We start from the raw sequence: 13092 nt of genomic DNA, 5'->3' as shown, positions 1-13092 counted from the left end.
AATTTTTTAGCAGTGACACCACTATTGGGAAGTACAGTATATACCTTTCAGAAACATTTGAGTTTTCCTCCATTATGCCTCTTCCTGAGCAATTTTTTAAAAATCAAGACTACTGAATGAGGATTTAGTGAACTGCACTCCATTTTAAATATCCATAATCACATAAAAAGCCAAAAGCCATATATCCTGTTGTGCCTCTTTTATTCAGAATGTTTTGGAAAAAATATTGTAATGAACAATTGAGGGTACCGATCTGGACTTGCCTACTTTAAATAAGGTTTCTCCAAATCTAGGTTTAGTTATATTGAGTTAATAAATGTAAAGTCTTATTATGTGCACAAGATATATTAGTAAGTAAAGTACTCCTTTAAAGTTTCCTTTTTTTTTATTTACTACAACTGATTTTGTTTACTGAAGTTTGTACAATGTGTTTAAAGTCATTGTATATGGAGAGTATTTTATTACCACACAGTTTTTATTTTTAAACGCTAATATGGAAAGAGTCCATCACTTTTGTCATGTAACTACATTCAGATGTTACACCATGTTGGTAACTTTTTGTTTGTTAATTTTTGTATGAGCACACCAGATGTGATGTTTTCTGTTGTCTCCTTAACACAGTTCTCCCATCTAGAAAATGGAAACAGTAACAAGTGCAAACAGCCTGAACTCTGGTCTCTCAAATTTGAAGTATTGGCAACTATTCAGACAAATCAGACAATCTTTTCTATTTTGAATCCCCTGCAATGCAGGATATATAGTAACCCCCGAAGTTCTCTAGAATATTTGGAATTCACTTAAATTAAACAATCATTTGAGAGAAATTAACTGTCTATTCTGCTGCTGATGTATTGTTTACCAAGGTAATTCTCATTAATAGTGATACACATTTAAAATCTATGCATTTATGGGGTAAGAGTCAAACAGGTTTGATATTATTTTAAAAGGTGAACTTCAAGGCAGGAACCATGTCATCTTGTGTCTTGTAGAGCACCAAACATTTTAAAGTTTCAGCAATAAGAGGTTTGAACTGTACAAGGATAATAACCAAGGCTGAAAGAAATCTAGTTTTTAGATCAAAAGGTTTGGCCAAAGTAGCACAAGTTTCTTATTATTATTTCTTATTATTACTGATAATGCATTTGTATTTAGAGTTATTAAAAGTGACTAATCAAAGTTTTAAAAGACTAATATTTTTCTTTTATACATTGTAATTACTACTTTCAAAGTCCTCCCAATTCTGAATATTAATAGGCTTCCATGTACCACTCCATTGTCAAGAAATTAGGAAGTCAGTCATTTTAAGTAGAACCTACAAAGCTTGTGCACTCACTGCTTGCAGTGACTACATCCACTGCTATGTTGCTGTAATTACTGATGCCGATGCACATGCCAGGATATAAAACTATATTAAATAGGTCTTATTTCAAGTCAACTCAGCCCTGTTAGTGTCTGTTACCTTCAAAACTGGGAGAGAGCATTTGGCAAACTGAAAGGGGATATACTTTCAGCCTTTTTAGAGGGCAGTGCTAACAACAACACAAGAGTGAAAACAAAAATTCACTTTCTAAAAAATGAAATCACCTTACAGTGTCCATTAAAAGCTTTCAAATTGAATCTCCAAGATACAACATAAAAGCTGTTCAGGTGTTTTAAAGCTTTTATCATCCAAAAGATACAGAAACAAAACACAGACACATTATGATGGTCATCAGTCTTTTTTTTAATGGGGGAAAACTGTATATTTCAATCTTGTTTAGATTAATACATAACCACCCAAAACAGGAACAAAACTGTAGAAAATATTTAATCTTAACTCCAAAAGTGGGTCTCCAACAAAATTGAGGGCAAATAAAATGTAGTCCATATATTTTAATAATCTGTATTTATTATAAATTACATTTTTCAGCAAATCCAGTATACATTTAAACAAGCTTCTCCCCTACAACCACAACATACCAGTAGGAACCCTTAAAATGTCAGTTAAACCTCAAGAATTCATTTCCTAGATTTCTCTTAAAAATAAATGTTTAAGGATAAAAATTCTGCAAACTTTTCCCTAATGTAACGACATTACACGGCAGTTAGAAATAAACTAGCTGCAATAAAGATGAATATATTCTGAAGCCTTGATCAGCTTTATTTCTTACTGAGGAAAAACTAGTAAAAACTTTAGTCGATTGAGCTGCCAAATGTACTAAAGGATATATTTTATTATTAAAATGTATGTTGTTTACCATTATGGTAAAAGAAATGCATCTTTCTAGTGGAACAGTTTTAAATATCTACTTTCTCGGGCTAATTTCCTCAAAAAATATTTTGTTTGTGGAGAGGCAGACTTCATTTTACTTGACTTGATTTTGGGTTCTATCAACAATAGCAGCTCACTACCACCACCTGGAACATTCACCAATTGGTCAAACCAACTTCTAACTCAAGTATCCTAGTTTTAACCTACTAATTCTATAGCTCTCCAGTAACGTTCTGCATATCTGATCATAGTCTATTAGGGTGATCAATTATACTATGGAAAAGAAAAAAAGCAGTATAATTATGTTATTTAAGTCTCTTTCCTATAAAAAATGAAAGTACTGCAAAACTGATCTCAAAATTAACCAGGAGAAAAACCCTTCAACAAAACGGAGAACTTTCAAGTTTTTTTTTTTTAATTTTATTTTAAGGATATAGCACTTTAAAGGTTTCTAATGGAAGTGTTCAACCATACTTAACGCTACTGATGCAAGTGCCTGTCTATAAAGTACCATTTTTTTTTTTTTTTTTGTAAATGATAAGAAACTTAAACATGTCTGCCATGCCATAAAATACATACTTGTACTTTTGAAAGAAGTTTGGAGCTTCAAAAAGTTTGGACCACTCTGCCTTACTCAGCAAAATTTCATCTGTGATAGCAAGACCTGAATTATAAAAACACATTTAAATCCTTTTCACACAGTTGATCCACACCAAGTATCCACAAAAACAGTCCATAAACTAAACAAAGGTTATTTCAAGTTAACTGCTAATTTGCTCTTTTTTAATCCAATGGTCGTCTCATCCAACAAACTTTGCTCCCAGTGGTATTTTATATGTATCGTCATCAGCTACTCAGTGTGTGTTGTTACAAAGTTTCTTAGAAGCTTAATTGGACCAGACTATTGTATTGCAAAGCTCTACTACACCACCAGAGAATTTTATTCTCTTCTGGTTCTTGTTCACTTTCCTGGAATAAGGCTGAACATGCCGCAGAGGAAATGTGCTAAACCCACGAAGGAAAGGAAAAGGTTTTCCTTATAGGGCTTAAATCCTCTTTGGGATGAGGGTTACGTGTTGGGACAGATGACTGTTAGAAATGGGAAAGTGAGCACAACATCCTGATGAGAATTATCAGTATTTCCCCATGTGCATCAAGGCCTTGCCTGGCCAAGACTGTCTCAGTAAATGTCCTTTGACTGTCAGAAGGTTTAACTCAACTGAGGCAAGGTACCATTCTCCTCATTTGCTTAAACAGCTAAGCATCCTGCCTCCTTAGCACCACTAGCACATGCCAGCAAAGACGACAGAATTGCACTGTAGTTCTCCACATGGTAATGCAGACTGTAAGACCACTGGAACAGCCTAGAAAGAACCAATTGTCAGGGTATGATTCCCACTTACAGAGAATGCTACTTTCCAATTAATAATGATCAATTTCTGGAAGGAAGAAATGGATTATTTATAAATATTTATAAATATCCATTAAATTTCCAAGTTACAGACAAAATATGAAGTAAAGAAGACTGACTGATTCAGTTGCTTTAGGAAGGATGCTTGTTGTCGTCAACTAATTATTCCAAAACAATGTTGTGCCTATGATGGAATTATTTTAAAGTCTTTTGGAATATATAAGAGCATAAGATAATACTTACCTTGTTTAAACTCCTCAACCATGACCATCCGTGTAGAAACGGACACATTGTAGGTAGAGTTCTGCTGTGGGTATGCTGGTGTAATTATAGGCATAAGATGGTACCTATCACTGGGATTTACCTATATATAACAACAGCCAATCAGTTTTCTTCAAGCACACACAAAATAAAAAAATTTGGAATTCTCTCTTTGCTAAAATGAATCTTAAATTCCAATGTAACAAATGAGATCTTAGTATACAAATTAGACTGAACAACTGTGCACAGAAGTGGAGAATACTCAAGGATAACATCTTGTCTGCATATTCCTACAAGTAAATTACATTGTGGAAGTTATTCCAAACTCAAATGGAACAGAGAAGATCATAAACTATCAGCATGCCTCACTATCGATACTGGGTAGTTTTAAAAGCTAAAAATACCAACTGAAATAGATAAGTGGTGAATTTATTATTACATCTGCAATGGAAGCTAGCCTGTGATCATACTGAAACACGGGTACCTCATTACCACTTGAGCATCTTGGACACCTTCAGAGAAACAGCTGTGTTGAGACCCTTTGAAATATGATGTCTGATTTATTCCTATAACACTACTGAAAATAAAGAGCCAGTCTAAGAGGAAAGGCTCTGGGCATCCTGAGGGAAGTAGCTCTTGTGTTAACATATCCTTTATTAAAAAACAGCACATGGGGAAATAAAAGAAGGAAACAGCAAAGACAAAATCACATTTAAATAACGTTAAGCTAGTGATCTTGTGTTTTGTCAGGTTGTAAATTTGAAGTTAAGGTTCAAACCCTGTCCTTAACTTACCCTGTTTTGTTTAGTTACTACAGCACATATGGTTCGTAACATCACACACTGACCTCAAACCCCTACAACAGGAACAATAGGGTGACTTAAGAACATTGTTTTAATCTTACTTTACATCACAACCCAGACGTTATTTAAATGTAGACTTTTGTCAAAGCAAGCGGAAAATGTATTTAAAAACATAGGTCATGCAGTACAGCTTTCAAGCCTATTGTGCTCACACTGGCTCCCCCCCCCCCCCCCCGAAGATGAACCCTAAGAACATTTCACTATTGGTGAAATAGTACATTTCCTATTTGACAATACCCCCTATTTACACCTTAAATAATAATGGTTTTATGTTTAGCATAGGATGTTACTCTGAGTCCTTACACGTTTTTCAACTTTTAAAGTGAAAAATATAAATCATGAAGATGCTACGAAGTAGAGAGGTCAAAATTATGGTAACTGAAAGAAAGGCAAAGTTAGTTTTATTTATTTATTTATTTAATATTTGTATTCCCCTTTGGTCCAAAACACAAAGGACATATTATTGCAAAATTTACAACAAATGTACCACAGCAGTTAAAATACAATTTTGAAAATAAGTTAATCACCCAGACAGTGAAATGTCATAAAGAAGTGTGATCTATGTTCTAACAAATTGCTTTAGTGTATGTATCTATTTATATAAAAATTGTACAGGGAGCATTTAGCAAGCATTTATTTAGATCACTTACTGCTGAAGTTGGACAAAAAGCACAGTTACTAAAAAATCTGGAGTTTAGATGTAGTTTACAGAATGTGAACTAATTATGTTCTGCACAGTATGGAAGAATTATAGATGAAGTTACCAGAAAGAAAATGTAATATCCACACATTAAGTTCATTTATAATCTAAAAATAAAGTGTCCCTGGGTTTCTTTAAGCAGTTGATTTACTCTACTGTACAGTGTAATTTATACTGGGAAAAAATAATACACTAACCCTTGGGTCCCATACAGGCAAATTAAGATTGCATTCTTCTGGCTGTTTCAATAGCACTGGATTTGGCCATTCCCTGTTTAAAAAGATTGTAGCACTGAATAAGACTAATGGACATAATGACTTATTCTGTAAAACACACAATACTTTTGAATGTGATCCTTCTTCATTTTGCCCTCCTGGCACAGCATCAGATGATTTTTTTTTCTCTCTTGAAGTCAAGTCAGTCTACTGTTGGTTTTTAGTAGCTGAGCTAACGACTTTACATGGATTTATAACAATTTGCTCCAATGCATCAGCACAAAGCAGTTTGTGCCTCTTAATTAAGGGAATGAAAAAAACAAGTAGCTGTAAAGCAAACTTCTTTAAATTGCTCTTCAAATATACTCAGACTTTAAGGTCAGAAGGGACCATCCTGATCATCTAGTCTGACCTGCACATTGCAGGCCACAAAACCTTGACCACTCTTGTAATAGACGCATAACCTCTGGCTGAATTACTGAAGGAATCACCTCTGCAAAGATGTACTACTAATTCTGTCTTCATGCTAGTTCTGTTCATCGACAATCTAGAGAAGAAACTATCAGTTGTGACTATGGTACACTGCTGTATGATTAGTTACTATGAACTACATGCATTAAATTTAAAGGTTTTTCCCATCCAGATTATTTAAGAAAAAGCATGCCGAATGAAACACTTTCTAAATGAAATGCAACACTTCTTCTCTTCAAGATGCCCTTAACCCTACAGAACACCGCCAATTAAGACGTACATTTAATAGTCTAATAGCCACCAACTAGGTTTTCTTTAAATTAGTATTATAAAAATGAGAGTTACCTGCAATGGGGTTTTGCAATATTTGTGCATTATGCTCTTGGGCACGGCACATGATCAACAGTTTTTAAAGTCCTCACATAAAACTGGCAATGCATATGCTTTGAGTGTACAGTACCCTATAAAAAGGGGGTTTCAATCAATCTGCTGAATCAGCATCATGTGACATGAGGTCAACAACTTTCTATTTAGGAATCAACCCCCTAAAAATACTAGAGACTATGAAGCCACGGACTTTCAGAAAAAGTGAACAGTAATAATGATCTTCATGTTAGCAAGTTAAAGCAGACATGCTGAATTTAGTATCTAGTTGTCATTTTGTACAAGGATTTTAGAAAGTCTCCCTCGACATCTCACACGAGGGAACACATAGCTCAAGGTTACAGATACAACCCTTCTGGAAAATTTTAGGCAACTATTCTCTGCAAGTTACATGTTTTGCCAAATTTACTTTGCATTTTAATGAACAATCCCCTTGCATACTACCACCATTCCTTTAATGTCTCAGAATATACAATAATTCTTCAACATTTTCGTGCTCTTTCTGATTTAGGACTATGCAAGGGTCACATCTGAAAAGTAACAGAGGTCCTGAGTTACCACAAATGTTTTAAAACCTTCCAGTTAAAAATCTGCAAAATTTTGTTGTGTTTGTGGTTTTTTAAAAGGCTAAACAGTAGTATGTCATATAACCTTTAACAAAAGGCTATGTTGTCTAGCTCATCAGATAACACAATTCACTAACACGGAGGCAGCAATATACTTTGTAAACTACCAACTTAACCTGACACCAGCTGAAGAAATGCCATAGAAACAAGACTAAAATTCAGTGTCTACAAACAATTTTATTTTAGTGTAATCTAAAATTAAAACATACCATTTAGAAAATACCAAGAAAAATTTATGTACAAGAGTTGATGCTATTGCATTTGGATAAAGCTGGCAAGTTCTTGCTACTAACATAGCCCAGGAAACACCACCAAGGAAACCTAGTATATTGGAATAGATGTTGTGGCCTGTTGATGCAGGGGGGAAAAAGACAGAAGAAGAGAGTTAGTCATCATCATCAGTTGTCACTGATAAGAATTTATCGAGAACCTGTTTTCTGAGACTAAACTTACGTTTTGCCCACAGTTTGATAGCTCTCAGTGTTAACCTGAAGTTGTCGATGTTTGGTACTAGATGTAAAATTTCATCGGTTACCCTGCAACCTGGCCAACAGAAAGCACCTGTTACCTCTAATGGTTAACGATAAAGAATCTGCCCTCACCCCACCTTCAAATCTAACAAAGATCAGCACAACAAGAAATTACATTTCACACTTGGCTCACTTATGTTTTGAATGTGAAAATGGTGTTTGCTTTTAATATATTTTCATATGCTTTTTATTATGTTGTACAGCAGCAGCATTTTGGGGAAGAAAGGATAATTCATATAAAAATTAGGGCTGTCAATTAATCGCAGTTAACTCACGCAATTAACTCAAAAAATTAATCACACTTAATCACAGCTGTAATTGCACTTTTAAAGAATAGAATACCAACTGAAATTTTGGAAGTTTTTCTACATTTTCAAATAAATTGATTTCAATTACACCACAGAATACACAGTATACAGTGCTCGCTTTATATTATTTTTTATTACTAATATTTGCACTGTAAAAATGATAAAAGTGTTATTCAATTCACCTACTACAAGTACTGTAGTGCAATCTCTATCATAAAATCGCAACTTACAAATGTAGATTTTTTTGTTACATAACTGCACTCAAAAACAAAACAATGTAAAACTTCAGAGCCTACCAGTCTACTCAGTCCTACTTCTTGTTCAGCCAATCGCTAAGACAGGCAAGTTTGTTTACATTTATGGGAGATAATGCTGCCTGCTTCTTATTTACGTCACCATAAAGTGAGAACAGGTGTTCGCATGGGCGTTTTGTAGCTGGCATTGCAAGGTATTTTACGTGCCAGATATGCTAAACATTCGTATGTCCCTTCATGCTTCGGCCATCATTCCAGAGGACATGCTTCCATGCTGATGACGCTCATTAAAAATAATACGTTAATTAAATTTGTGATTGAACACCTTATATAGTAGTCTTGGATGATGACTCAGCACATGTTCATTTTAAGAACACTTTCGCTGTAGATTTGACAAAACACAAGGACTGTACCAATGTGAGATTTCTAAAGATAGCTACAGCACGTGACCCAAGGTTTAAAAAACTGAAGTGCCATCCAAAATCTGAGAGGGACGAGGTGTGGAGCATTCTTTCAGAACTCTTAAAAGAGCAAAATTGCAGAAACTACAGAATCCAAACCACCAAAAAAGAAAATCAACCTTCTGCTGGTGGCATCTGACTCAGGTGATGAAAATGAACATGCGTCAGTCCGCACTGCTTTGGATTGTTTTCAAGCAGAACCAGTCATCAGCATGGATGCCTGTCCTCTGGAATGGTGGTTGAAGCACAAAGGGACATATGCTAAACATTCGTATCTGGCACGTAAATACCTTGCAATGCTGGCTACAAAACTCCCATGTGAACGCCTGTTCTCACTTTCAGGTGACATTGTGAACAAGAAGCGGGCAGCATCATCTACTGCAAATGTAAACAAACTTGTTTTTCTGAGCAATTGCCTGAACAAGAAATAGGACTGACTGGACTTATAGGCTCTAAAGTTTTACATTGTTTTGTTTATGAATGCAGTTATTTTTTGTACATAATTCTATATTTGTAAGCTCAACTTTCATGATAAAGAGATTATACTACAGTATTTGTATTAGGTGAATTGAAAAAACACTTTGATTTTTACAGGGCAAATATTTGTAATCAAAAATAAAAATACAAAGTACACTTTGGATTCTGTGTTGTAATTAAATCAATGTATTTGAAAATGTTAAAAGCATCCAAAAATAAATGGTATTATACTATTGTTTAACAGTGCGATTTATTGCACTATTCATTTTTTTAATCGCTTGACAGCCCTAATAAAAATTAATACAACATACAAAAAGGGTGGTACCTGCATAACAGCAGTGTACAAACACAACAGAAATATGAAGAACAGAGATGTTGCACACAGACTTCTTATAACTAGGACCAGATTTTTATGCAATTCATTGCTACGGAATTTGACATAAAATTGGACTGCAGAATATCAACAATAGTGTTGAAAAATTAAGCTTATAGCCCTGATGGTTGTGAAATCTTCCAAACATGAACCGTTGCAGTGGTGAGTTTGTAAAGGAACAGCATCAAACAGCTCAGAGATATAAACTATACCATTAACTCAATGGAGTACCAACTCTAAAGCTTATGGATGCATTATAGTACTTTAACAGCTTCACCGATTTTAACAAAACTTCTCCAGTTAACGTATGGTGGCAACTATTGCTGTTTAACTCAGGGAGACAGCTAGTTGGTGGGAACCAGGAGTTCAGGGCCCCTTCCCAAGACATTTCACACAAGCAGAAGGCACAATGGTGCTGAAAATTTGAAGGCCAAATAAAACTGACTTCAATAGAACAAGGAATACTGTCCTGATTACATTTTTATTCTGTACTTAACTGAATAAAATGCCTACTTTTTAAATTTACTTGAAGCAGTCAGAAGTTCCAATTTGCCACAGAAACCAAAGAGCCCTCACTTCAGTTTTTATGCCTATTTTGTGACAAAACATGTGACCCTGAGTACAGAGTTGCAACACAGTTGCATTATATAAAAATGCAATTTTCATCTACACTTACATTTTGAGATGTCAATGAAAATGCTTATTTCACACCTCAGAAGTTAGATCAACTATAAAAACTTGCCAAATTTACTGAAGGTCTGACAGGACCCGGCAAGTAATCCTGATACTAGAAAGCCCTCAAATCAGTAGTGTTTTGACATTCCTATTTTGCCATGGAAGAGACTGCTAAATTTATTTCATGTATAAGTGGCTAGTGCTCTTGGTGAGAAATCCACAACCAACCCAATTTCAAGTTTCTAGGCTTTGATGTTTCAGATATGATTTGACAAGAAGGCAAAAGAATCTGACTAACAAAAAGAACAGCCAATTTTTCAAAATGTCATAATAGTATTGGCTTGGACAAGTTACTTTAAATCTTGGCAAGTTGAGCCACCATGAGTTCACTTAAACTTTGCAACTCAGCTACATACCTATTAAACTGCCTCTCCTCCGCACACACCACTTGAAACTAACTTGACAGAGAAATGGATACTTAAAAATTCAAAGTTGTATACATACCGTTAAGACTTCGTATGCATCTAATGTCTAAATTTTTAAGTAGGCTATCATCTCGAAGGTCCAAATCCTCAGGAATAGTTTGCAGTGCTAATCTTGCAAACAAAATATCAATCTAAAAAAATAAAAAAACAAAAAAACCAAAAATTGACTTTTAACCCTCAATCAAGTTATTTAGTGCATTATTTTAATCAAGTTTTCTACCATGAAGAAAAAGCACTTATTCCCTTTAGGGTAATAAATCTCTTTCCACAAACTAAATGGCCTAAGCCTGAATGTGTTTACCCCTAATAAGTGTTAAAAGAAATGCTCTCAGCATCCGCCCTGCTTCCTATGATATTACCTCAAAGTCAACTCTAGGATGCAAGAAACGACCCAATTCATCTAATCTGAGGTTGAATAGGGAAACCGGTCAGAGTCAGTTTTCCTTGCAGATACTACTGAATTGCAGAAAAGAAGTGAATAATTTGCCTGGCACTGAACTTGCTGAAGCTTACATGTTACTAATTAAGGCTATTGATTTCTCATGGCTATAATTCCCGTGACTTTTAAACTTTTGTTATTTGTTTAAACAGAAAAAAGTCACGGTCTGAAATCCTGGCAAACCATCAAATGAATAAGTTTGCATGGTTTGTTGAAAAAGACACGAATTTGGCACTATATGTAGTGTCGTGGCATACATATTTTCAGCGTGTTTAAACTGTAAGTATTATTAAATAGATTTGATAAAAGATCTCTGGAGGCAGCAGAGTTGGATTATCATCAATAAAGGAAGCTGATGGGTTGATAGGTGGTCAGAGAGGAGACTACTTTTAAGGGATGTAAACCTCTCACTCCTGTTTTTTCAGTAACTAAACTGAAAATACCATACCTAAGATATAAATCTAGCAAACTATCTTTTACAAAATACTATGTTCTCTGTTTTTAATACATCTTATCTTGATTACAATTGCTTGTGTCCATACAATATCATCCCCTAACAACCAAAAGTCCTGTAATTTGTAAGGAATGGTGCTGAAAGACCATGAATTTCTGGAAACCCCCACCATCTCTGTTAAGAGCCCTAGAAAAAGGCAACCACCACGCGCAAAAAGTTGTGTTTCATTAAAGTAGGTAAGCAGAAAGGGAGAAACCAAAAGACCAAGGCAAAGACAGGAGCTGGCAGTGTTGTTCGTAGTAGAGTGAAAATATTGGGACCAAAAGGATCACCTTAATTTTTGAAGTAATTTTGAGTTTGAAGACTGGACAATTAAGGGTTAATTTTTGCTAGTACTAATTAAAAAAAAACATAATTTTTCATTGACTTGCAGACAAAGAGTACTCTATTAGTACTAATACTTGCAACATTCAAAAGGTAGCTTTGTCTGATCAGCAGTTCACACAAGCAGGGCCCTTGACATATAACTCTAATAGGAATTACACACACATCATGGGGAACCTTAGAAGTGTTAACGTTTTGATTATGATTATAGTAAAACAAGACTCAAAGACAGCTGGCTAAACCTTACCTCTATCCCATCAAAACACAGTTTGATAACTGGGACAAATGCCTCTTCAACAGCCTGGAAAAATAAACATTCAGTATTATTTTCAACATGGAAAAGAGTATCCACAAATAACACAATGACAAATTTAAATGATTACTTCGGCATTAGAATTTATATTGACATTTCTTCTCCTTCAGACTCAAAATGATTGCAATAAATAGAAGTAACTGACAAAACTTAATACACAATAGAAGTTGGATGCTACCATTTTAATAGATAAGTTGTGGCTATTTTCAGTTCATGTGAACTAAAACCGTGGCGTGAATCTTGTGGGATTTGACTGTAGTCTTTCCTACTCTTAACAGATGTAAACCACTTTTGCTTTACTTATTCTGTTCACTAATTTTACATCATCATTAGTGTCCTAACAACTCTTTGTTAGAGGACCAACATACCCTTAAGTCTTTTACTTCTTCCTGTAGTTTCAGTTTTTCATAAAATGAGGTGAAAAAGTCGCTCCTGTCAACATGCCTTGGTGCAACACATAATGCATCAATATCAGCTCCTAAAACACATGTTCATAAACACCATGAGGCTACAGACACTCTATACAAATACACAGAGAATACTAGCAATAGCCTACAACATAACATTCTAGCAACAAAGGAAAATGCAACAGTCATCCTTCATACAGCTATAATCTAAGTACAAGATATTTCAAGATGTGCTCCAAAAGTAACAATGAATGTGTCTTTTTACAACCACTGGACACATTGAAAATACCTACATATATATCTTTGGTAAGGGAGGTTTACAAAAGTTTTCAGTAACTGTACATTAAAGC

General features: G+C 34.8%; 1 protein-coding gene across 3 annotated transcripts in view; it reads right to left on the bottom strand.

Annotated features, from left to right (window-relative positions):
* PAPOLA (poly(A) polymerase alpha) overlaps positions 1-13092 on the bottom strand; it is a 95294-nt gene that overhangs the window by 51707 nt on the left and 30495 nt on the right. For 2 of the 3 annotated variants that reach the window (XM_073349598.2, XM_073349599.2), the window contains exons 5-12: positions 12704-12813; positions 12270-12323; positions 10765-10876; positions 7636-7725; positions 7392-7530; positions 5684-5756; positions 3906-4026; positions 2831-2915 (exon numbers count right to left, since the gene is read on the bottom strand). In XM_073349598.2, the coding sequence (XP_073205699.1) occupies positions 2831-2915; positions 3906-4026; positions 5684-5756; positions 7392-7530; positions 7636-7725; positions 10765-10876; positions 12270-12323; positions 12704-12813 (784 nt within the window). Of the gene's footprint in view, positions 1-2830; positions 2916-3905; positions 4027-5683; positions 5757-7391; positions 7531-7635; positions 7726-10764; positions 10877-12269; positions 12324-12703; positions 12814-13092 lie in introns of those variants that run through there. The other variant, XM_073349600.2, reaches the window with a different exon arrangement.

This window comes from Lepidochelys kempii, chromosome 6 (assembly GCF_965140285.1).
Source record: "Lepidochelys kempii isolate rLepKem1 chromosome 6, rLepKem1.hap1, whole genome shotgun sequence".
NCBI lineage: Eukaryota > Metazoa > Chordata > Testudines > Cheloniidae > Lepidochelys > Lepidochelys kempii.
This window is presented reverse-complemented; position numbering and strand designations above follow the sequence as displayed.